The 9,744-nt window shown below is 36.3% G+C and overlaps 1 protein-coding gene and 1 long non-coding RNA gene across 2 annotated transcripts; both read right to left on the minus strand.

Annotated features, from left to right (window-relative positions):
• Positions 1 to 3,708: 3,708 nt before the first annotated feature.
• On the minus strand, positions 3,709 to 5,940 carry LOC139191844 (uncharacterized). Its single transcript, XM_070812869.1, has 3 exons — positions 5,709 to 5,940; positions 5,400 to 5,618; positions 3,709 to 3,828 (listed from the first exon to the last, which is right to left on the minus strand). The coding sequence occupies exons 1-3, from the start codon at positions 5,808 to 5,810 to the stop codon at positions 3,709 to 3,711; spliced, it is 441 nt and encodes a 146-aa protein (XP_070668970.1). The 5' UTR covers positions 5,811 to 5,940.
• A 1,264-nt stretch (positions 5,941 to 7,204) lies between these two features.
• LOC139192192 (uncharacterized) lies at positions 7,205 to 9,387 on the minus strand. The gene is made up of 2 exons (XR_011576137.1): positions 9,189 to 9,387; positions 7,205 to 7,491 (listed from the first exon to the last, which is right to left on the minus strand). It is a non-coding gene; the product is annotated as an uncharacterized lncRNA (long non-coding RNA).
• Positions 9,388 to 9,744: the final 357 nt, after the last annotated feature.

Genomic DNA, 9,744 nt, shown 5'->3' on the forward strand with positions numbered 1-9,744 from the left:
TGCATTAGCATCAGATTGTCAGGCATTTATTAATGCTACTACATATTAAAATGGGTAAATTACATAGTATCTCATCAGGTTTGAAATCTATTACAATCTCATACAATATTTTTAAAACATTTTACTTTCATACCTTACCTACTATTTTATTTCAATATAGTACATCCATTACATTTTCCATCAATTGATCCGTTAAGAGCTGACGTGCTGCCACATTTGTACCACGTGGCTGCCACCTGTGTGCCATGTGGCATAAAAAATAATTTTTTAATTTTTTTTAAAACCTAGATCTTCTCAACAAAAAAAAAAAAAAAAAAGCTGGAATATGCAGAACCCACCCCACTTCCCTTGCAACCTTTCCCCACCCATTTTCTCCCTCCCGAGCCTCCCACCTTTCTCCCTCTCCTCTGCCCGAGCCGCAGCTGACCCACCAACCCCAACAACCACCGCAAAATCCAATATTCCCGTACGGAACGGCCTTATCTCATTCTCCTTTTTAGCTGACAACGTTTCGGAAATCAGTGACCAACCCGTATATCCTTAAGAAGCAAAGATCAGTGAGCGAGAAATCGGTTGGGTCGTCTTCGAATTTCTCGCGGCGAAGCTTGGACGTTGGTTTCGGTTCAGGAACCAAAACCCCTAGATGGGTCGAGTTTTGGAGTGACACCACCGTGGATCGTCGCCGGAGGAACTCAAACTCTTCATCATCGTCGTGCTCTTCTTCGGAAAGGTTCTTCAATATGTCGTCGAGGTTCGAAATCCCGAAATGGGTGGACGAGTACATTGATCAAATCTGGTTAGCTTTGAGACATGGTGGGTGGAGCGATACGGTGGAGGGGTCCTGTACACTGCTACGACGGAGGAGGAGGACAACGGCGGCGCTGAATAGGCTTTGACCTCAACAGATCCATCGGAGGACAACACTTTCCCATTCTCTCTCCTTTCTCTCGATGGTGTGTTCTGTGTCTGTGTTGGTGTAAACGTGTGACTGTAGACAGTCAGGGAAGGTAGGGTGGGGTGGGGTGGGGTGGGGTGGGGTGGGGTAGGGTGGGGTGGGTTTTTTAGATGGGAGGGGAGGTGAAGAGAATGGGGAAGAGGGAGGTGGTTGGGAGGCTCGGCTCGGCAGGGAGAAGATGGGTGGGGAGGGGTTAAGGGGAATGTGGGGTGGGTTCTGCGTTTTTTAGTTTTTTTTAGAAGATTCAGGTTTTAAAAACAAAATTAAAAAATTATTTTTTTGCCATGTAGCACACAGGTGGCAGCCACGTCAGCTCTTAATGGATCAAGGGATGAAAAATTTAATGGATGTACTATCTTGAAATAAAATAGTAGGTGAGGTATGAAAGTGAAATGTTTTAAAGATGTTGTATAGGATTGTAATAAACCTCAAACCTGAGGGGGTATTATGTAATTTACCCTATTAAAATTTATGACAAGAAAGTTTAAAACAAATTAAGTTTATAAATATGTGTCAATCAATAATTAAGATCATAAAGAGATCATACTCAATTTACGTACAGAAAATTTTATCTTTTAAAAATTTAGCTCTCTATGAACTCTTTATCACCTAATATTTTGAATTAATTATTTTATAATATTAGCATGTAAACTAAAACTAAACTGTAAACAAATTTCATGTGGAGTCTAACTTTTAAGAGCTCCCTGACATTTCTCTTTTCTAAAAGTTCTCGAGCAGGATTAACATGCAGACATAATGCATCTCTTTCTCTCTCTTGATAATGACCTATTTGCAAGGTATAAAATATCGATGATATAGGAAATATCAGTAGTTCAAAAACACGGAAATTTCAATGGAAATATCAGGATATTATCGATATCGATAAAAATTAAATAAAAACCACAGAAATTGTAAGAAAAACTTGGAAATTTTTATTGAAACTTTGCAGGATGTTTATTTAGTTAATTATATATTAGTTTATCACAAAAAATTGGAAGAAAATGCATTGCATGATGAATTTAACTGATTGAAGTTGATTATATAGCAAGCTGGCAAACATTGTGAGTGTATAAAATATGTAGTAATTAATGAAAGAAATTTAAACACACCATAATCATTTATATATAATGAATTAGTACAATATTTTACACTTTATACATTGCATGATAAGATACATGAGTGACTTAGTACCACATAGAGTTTCTATCAAGGTCTAAAATATCGATGAGATCGGAAATATCGGTAGTCCAAAAACACGGAAATTTCGATGGAAATATCAGGATAATATCAATATTTTAGACCTTGCCTATTAGGCATGGATAAACACGCATTACTTGTCTCTAACTGGAATTAACAATGCAATTTGTCTATTTATTCTACATGATTAGTTCGAGTAACCTAATTAATTATTTCTCAAGTCCTGGATAAGGAATAATCAAGGAAACAGGAAAACAAAAATAAACAGAAAACACTACTAGGAATAACATCTTGGGCGACAAAGGGGAAACTGTCGCGCAAAGGGAAAAACCGTCATCGGAAACATTGGGCGGCGAAAACTCCGTCACGCAAATCTTGTGATGTCAGGCATTACACAACGGAGAAAATGTCTTCGTCGCGCGAAATTAAGATTGCACGATGGAAGTTGTGGTCGTTTCGAGTGTTAAGCGATGAAACTGGGTTTCAACCCTCAAACTCTTGCGCGACGGTGGCACGGGTTTGACCCTCAAAATTTTGCGCGACGGACGTTGTTTGACCCACAAACCTTTGTGCGACGGATACAGAGGCCGTTGTAGTCAAATTTTAAAATTAGTGTTTTAAGTAATCTATTATTTATTTGTAAATTAGTTTTATAAATAATTTATTACTTTTTTTTTCATTTATGTAAAAGTGAATTTAATGAAAATAAATATAGAAAATGTAAAGAAGAATATTGAATTGAAAATTTATTGTAATGTACAAACAATGGAAAAAAAAAGTATTTTTAAATTCTAAAACAATTTAAAACAAAACTAAAAAAAGAAGTCCTCGACGTCACAATAGTCAGTTGGTGTTGTTGTTGTTGTGTTAGGGGGCTAGAAGGTCGTAGCTGCTGCGATGGGGGGTTGGGATAATGTAGTTGCTGCCACCAGGGGGAGGGGGCTGGTAGGTCGTTTCTGGAGGTAGTTCAATGTTGGGGAATTGAATGCTAGAGATTTGAAGTGCACTATATATTTGGTTTATGAAATTGTTTTGGGCCGCAATCTGCTCCATCAAGCCCGCCACTTCAGATGTCAGTGTATCGGCTTGTTAAATTCTCTACCTGGAGGATGAGGCAGACGGGTCCCAAAGGCGGGCTTTCCTAAGCTCCCAGTGAACATTCCCATGCCGACGACCAAGGGTCTGATCAAATGTGTCGATCATGATCTGAAACCTAGCATCCGCAGGGGGAAATACCTCTTCAATTAGGGTGTTTAGGGGAAGTTGGGAAGCCACCTCCTCCATAACTGTCTGGCCATTCTCCATCATGGTGGACTAGAAAAATGAAAAAAAAAAACAAATTAATTTGAATATAAATGTAATTAATATTAATACAAATTGAATATTATAAATGTGAAAGAACTTACATGAAGCTGCTCTGTCAGCTCATCCCCGGGCCGAACGTACACCTCCTTGAACATGTCAACTTCAGGAAACTTTGACCCCCCCTTGAAAAATTTTAAAAATTGTTAATATAGATTACCAATTGTGTAATAAAGAGTAAAAAGATTGAAAACTTAAAATAAATATACAGTTACCTTACGTTTCTCCTCCAATCTATAAGAGAAGTGTCGTGACCTAGATCGGTGAATAAGTTTCTTCTTTGACCGATTGATTGAGTTTGCCTTCACTTTTTTCTGTTGAATTAAAAAAATGGATAAAAGACTGTTTACTACCCTCATGTTTTGTGGTTTTCAACATTTAGTACATCAAGTTTTTTTCGTCTCAGATTCATACCTAAAGTGTAAATTTTGGGACAGTCTCATACATCCATTAGTCAAACTGTTAAATTTGCCGTTAATTGTGACGTGGCGCCGTGATTGGGCGCCACCTATCATCCAAGTTTTTTTTTTTTCTTCTTCTTTCTTCTTCTTCCTATTTCTTCCTTCTTCTGCAACTTTTTTTTTTCCTTCCTCCTCCTTCCTTCCTCCTTCTTCCTTCCCCTTCTTCTCCTTCTTCCTTCTTCTTCCTTCTCATTCTTCTTCTTCTTCTTCCGAATCTGGGGAATTGTTTTTTTCTTTTTTTTTCTTTCTTCTTCTTTCTTCTTCTTCTTCTTCCTCCGACTGCAACTTACTTTTTTTTTCTTCCTCCTTCTCCTTCTTCCTTCCTCCTTCTTCCTTCCCCTTCATCTCCTTCTTCCTTCTTCTTCTTCTTCCTCCGAATTTGGGGAAGATGAAGGTTTTTTTATTTTTATTTTTTCTTCCTCTTTCTTCTCCTTCTTCTCCTTCTTCCTTCTTCTTCCTCCGAATCTGGGGAAGATAAAGGTTTTTTTTTCTTTTTTCTTCTTTCTTCTTCTTCTTCTTCCTCCTTCCTCCTTATTCTTCCTTCTTCTTCTTCTTCTTCCTCCGACTGCATTTTTTTTTTCTTCCTTCTTCTTCTTCCTCCTTCTTCTTCTCCTTCTTCCTTCCCCTTCTTCTCCTTCTTCCATCTTCCTTCTTCCTTCTTCCTTCTTCTTCATCTTCCTCAAAAAAAAAAAAAAAAAAAAACCTTCATCTTCCCCATATTTGAGGAAGAAGAAGAAGAAGAAGAAGAAGGAGAAGAAGGAGAAGAAGGGGAAGGAAGGAGGAAGAAAGAAGGAGAAGAAGGAGGAAGGAAAAAAAAAAGAAAAAAAAAAGAAAGGTTGCAGTCGGAGGAGAAAGAAGAAGAAAGAAGAAGAAGGAGGAAAAAGGAGGAAGAAGAAGAAAGAAGAAAAAAGAAGAAAAAAAAAAAAAACTTCCCCAGATTCGGAGGAAGAAAAAGAAGGAGAAGGAGAAGGAAGAAGAAGAAGAAGGGGAAGGAAGAAGGAGGAAGGAAGAAGGAGAAGGAGGAAGAAAAAAAAAGAAAAAAAAAAGAAAGTTGCAGTCGGAGGAAGAAGAAGAAGAAGGAAGAAGAAAAGAAAAGAAAGAAAAAAGAAAGGAAAAAAAAAACGTAGATGACACGTGGCACCCAGTCTGTGCGCCACGTCACAGTTAACGGAAAACTTAACAGTTTGACTAACGGATGTATAAGACTGTCCCAAAATTTACACTTTAGGTATGAATCTGAGACGAAAAAAACTTGATGTACTAAATGTTGAAAACTACGAAACATGAGGGTAGTAAACATTCTTTTACCCTAAAAAAATGTATTAGTTTAGATATTTAAAACAAATGAATGAAAAAAAATGAAATGTTTATTTTAAATTGTAATTTTTTTATTAATATATTATTGAAATATAAATTATACATACCAAGTATTTCTCGTCTTGAAAATGGCCGCAGAGCCACTTCCATTCATCTTGACGGTCCAGCAACTCCGTAGGGAACCCAACTTCTAGAGTGACCTTCGAACCGTCATATAAGTCATAATGCTTGTGGAGGTCGCTCTTCCATTGAGTGAACCTACTGGAGCAAAGGTCGTTGATGTACTCCATTTGGTTGGAATCGAGGTTGGAGAGCTCATAGTGATTCTGCAAAACTCAACAAATAAATAGTAGTTAAAATTTATAATCTTTGTATACTTTGATAAAAATGTAGTATTTGAGGTTGAAAATACTTACCGATAATTCATAAAGCACGGCGTCCTTGGTTTCTTGTGGCACAACTCTCCATGACTCCCACCTGATGGAGCAATGGCTCTTAATAACACAGCCAACGTCCATGGCCAGCGCATTGTGCTGCTCCTTTGTTGTAGCCGCACAATGTCGAGGATCCCACGTAATGGTGTTCTTCTGGGTCGTGGTGTGAGTGGTCTGAGAAGTCTTTTGTAGTCTGCAAGGGCCCCTGGTTTGTTTTTTTTACCTACCAAATAAACAAAGTAAACATTTGACGATTTATATTTTCTATCGAAAATTCGGCAGAACCTCCCTTAAAACTATAACATTTCCTAAAACCAGCACACAATATAACAACATAAAGAACACATCCACCCAACAATTCAAACAGTTTATACCAACTGGGGACGTTAAAACAAAATTTACAACTTGTTGATATGACTTCTCAATGCTACTTATCATTAATATAGGTCAAAATCACAATTCAAAATAACTAGCTAGCATGCATGTTATCCTCTGCATAAATTAAAAGATCAGTTCGATTTGCATCAAATATTTTTACGTTGGTGCTCAATTATTAGAAAGGATAGGATTCCTTAATTATATTATGGTTCACATTTTAATTACACAAGATAAGTTCACATTCTATACTTGAAGGGAAATGGTGGGATTTTGAATATCCATCTTTTAACTAGAAGTTTGATTATTTGCAACTAATAATGCAGTAAATTTGCACTTTATGCCTCTAGTTGCTAAGAGCAAAATTGTCACACCCCAAAACTCGAGGCGTGAGATTAAGAGAAATAAATAGGATAAAAAGGTTCTTTAAGTGTGTAAAACAAATATTAGCTTAAGATTATGTCAATGAAGATTTAAACTCAAGAATTACATTACACCAAACTACAAAGGTAACTCAAAGAAATAAAGTTAAAGACTTATTGTGGTAATAAAAATTGCAGAAACGACTTGTATTGTAAAATTCACCGAAAATAATTCGTTTAACCAAAAAGTAGGAAAATTTAAATCTAAAACAGGAATGCTGCTATTTTTCTTTAAAAAAAAAAAGGAAAATTCAGCAGTATCAAGTCACTTTAGAAATAAAGCTGATTAATGATAAAGGAATTCCATGCAATTTAATAATTTCCATCAATGTTTTAGTGAACAAAATTATACTTACATCAACTAATATATGCTTCCTTTTATATCACATTTGGCTTTTTAGGGAGGTGAACTTAGCTCTTATGAATCATATAAGTTTCTTCAAAAAGCAAGAATAGTATTTAATTATGATGCTCTTTGAAAACAAGATCAAAACAATTATTTTGCTTGAAGTACTTCAACTGGTGTATACAGTCAAGGATATAGAATCATTTTAAATGAGCATCTCCATAATTATATGTTCCCTATTTTTTTTGGTTAAATATGTTTGCATATAAGCTATCTACACTATAATACACCAGAAAAGAAGGAGAGGGCGGGAGGGAGGGAGGAAGGAAGCAAGCTTACCTATCTGGGATGCCTCTCCATGGACAGAGGAAGCGTCACCAGACGGTTGAGCCTCCTTAGAAGTCCGGGGTCATCGATGGGTCCGTCGGGCGCTTAGGACATGATGCGTCACCGAAGAAGTCAATAACACAACAACCATAGACATCGTTGGCCCTAGTGGTGCGACCGGAGGGACACTTGTCATGTCCAAATCAAGTGTGGAGGTGCCAACAACATTACCTCCTTGACAAGGTGTCTCACTGCCCCTACTAGCTACCCACCGGTTTGATATTAAGTTCGACATCTACAAAAACAATCATGAATCTGTTTAGATAATCAAATTATTATATGCATATATAAGGTGAATGAAAACAACACAAGAAAACCCAAAAAACCACAAACCATGATTTATTCAACGCTTGAAGCCACTAATTATAAGTTATTCGATCTTTCAACCACACAAACATCACACTAGATGCTTTATGTATCCAAAGAGTGATAGAAGCTCCATTTTATTTTCTAACTTGTGCAAATACCAAAGCATTTCACATAATAGGTTCCAATATGAAGGCTTACTTTGTAATGCATGTCACATATCATAAAATAATAAAGCAAAAAACTCATGCATGAAAGGGATGTCATTTCGCAATCAGCTTATAGACAAATGGAGAATCAAACACAGAATTATCTAAAGGTTCTTCTACTCTTGATTCAGAGAAAAGTTTGCTTGCACTCCTCAAAAGTTGCTTAGATGACTGAATATAGAAACGGCCCCTTGTCAACAATTGTTTCATAGACCTTGCTTTATTTCCCCCAAGACCAAAGAATCCCTGTTGCTGCCCTAAATCCCTAAATCCCAACCCAATTTTATGTATATTTTTTCTTGCATTCAACATGGTCCTTTGACATACTTGAGTGTGACGCTATTTGAGAATTGCTCTCCTGAGAAGCTGAGAGACTTATACATGGACAATGATTACAAAAAGCAATGGGACAAGATGCTAATTCAGCATGAGTAGTTACAGATGGACAAAAACAATGGCGTTGAAGTTGGTCGGACAATAAGATTAGTATCATTCATGTTTTTCTACACTGTGCAATATCACTATAAGATTAGTATTTAATATCATTGATAATGCAACTATTTTTTATTTTGTATATGTATATGTTAAGCAATACTTACACACACGCACACACACACACATACATATGTATGTATGTATATGTTAAGCAATACTTACACACACACACACACACACACACACACACACACACACACACACACACACACATATATATATATATGTATGTATATGTTAAGCAATACTTACACACACACACACACATATATATATATATGTATGTATATGTTAAGCAATACTTACACACACACACACACATATGTATATGTTAAGCAATACTTACATCTAAAGTGGTATTGTAGAGGAATAATTTGAACCGTTAAGAAATTCCCTGGACTCCTATAAACTATATTGGGGAATTGAACACAACCAAATTCAGTTTAATTTTCACGGGACAATGACAACACATGGCTATATAGTACGATTCAACAATCCAACCTTCATCAATCCAACAGAAAAAGAGTAGTATTAGTTATGAGCTTGTTATAAAAAAAATTCAGAACATTCACCAATCCAACACAGGGCTATATCAACAATGATTGGACAACTAAATTCCTTTCCCTACTAATTTCTCATAATTCAAAACCCTAAATAAATAAAAAATTCCCCAACTTGTAATATGTAATTCGAACCCTAATTCAAAAACCCTACACCGTGAGCAACTACGATTCCCAATTTCAACCCTAAATCGCTAACCCAAGATTCCTAATTCCAACCTTAAATCCCTAACCTAGGCTTCCCAATTCTAACCCTAAATCCCTAAATGTTGTAACTAAAATAATTGAAGATCAAAATTCAGAAAATTGCACGTATAAATAATTGAATTAAGGAGATGAATTAAGGGAGACTGTGTCCTTACCTAGTAAAGTTGCGTGCGGTGTGGCATCGGAGTGCTGTGGTTTTGAACCGGAGAGTGACAGAGAGACAAAGAAACCGAGGGAATGCAGAGATGGAGAAAGGGAGACACTGAGATTGAGTCTGAGATAGAGAAAGATAGAGTTCGAATTACAAACGAGAGAGAGAGAGAAAGAGAGAAGATTGGGTTTGAGATTAATTGAATGGAGAGAGAGAGAGAGAGAGAGAGAGAGAGAGAGAGAGAGTGAGGAGCTTGGGTCTGAGACAAATATTTGGGCGAAATTAATTGACGGCGTCGACTTACAAACGCGGCCAATTTTGGGAAAAAAATCAAAATTTTTACATGCTTGTGTGACGAAGATGTTTTAACGTTCATTGTGCAACCAGTTTTTCATAAAAAAAAAATTGAATTTTTTAATATTCCACGACAACTATTTATAAAACGTCATCATGCATAATTGTGAACTTAACTTATTTTTTGGTTTAAATAAAAAAATATTTTTTTAATTTAATTTTGTTACAAATTTAAAGGAAACTTTTGTTTGTATACAACATTTTTA

This window comes from Malus domestica, chromosome 15 (genome assembly GCF_042453785.1).
Source record: "Malus domestica chromosome 15, GDT2T_hap1".
NCBI lineage: Eukaryota > Viridiplantae > Streptophyta > Magnoliopsida > Rosales > Rosaceae > Malus > Malus domestica.

Bases quoted from the DNA above. Each gene is read 5' to 3' on its own strand.
- LOC139191844 (XM_070812869.1), bottom strand. From the start codon at position 5,810: ATGGACGTTGGCTGTGTTATTAAGAGCCATTGCTCCATCAGGTGGGAG. The intron at 5,619-5,708 runs GTAAGTATTTTC...TGAGTTTTGCAG, and splicing joins CCGTGCTTTATGAATTATCG to AATCACTATGAGCTCTCCAA. The intron at 3,829-5,399 runs GTATGTATAATT...TTAATTCAACAG, and splicing joins TTCAAGACGAGAAATACTTG to AAAAAAGTGAAGGCAAACTC.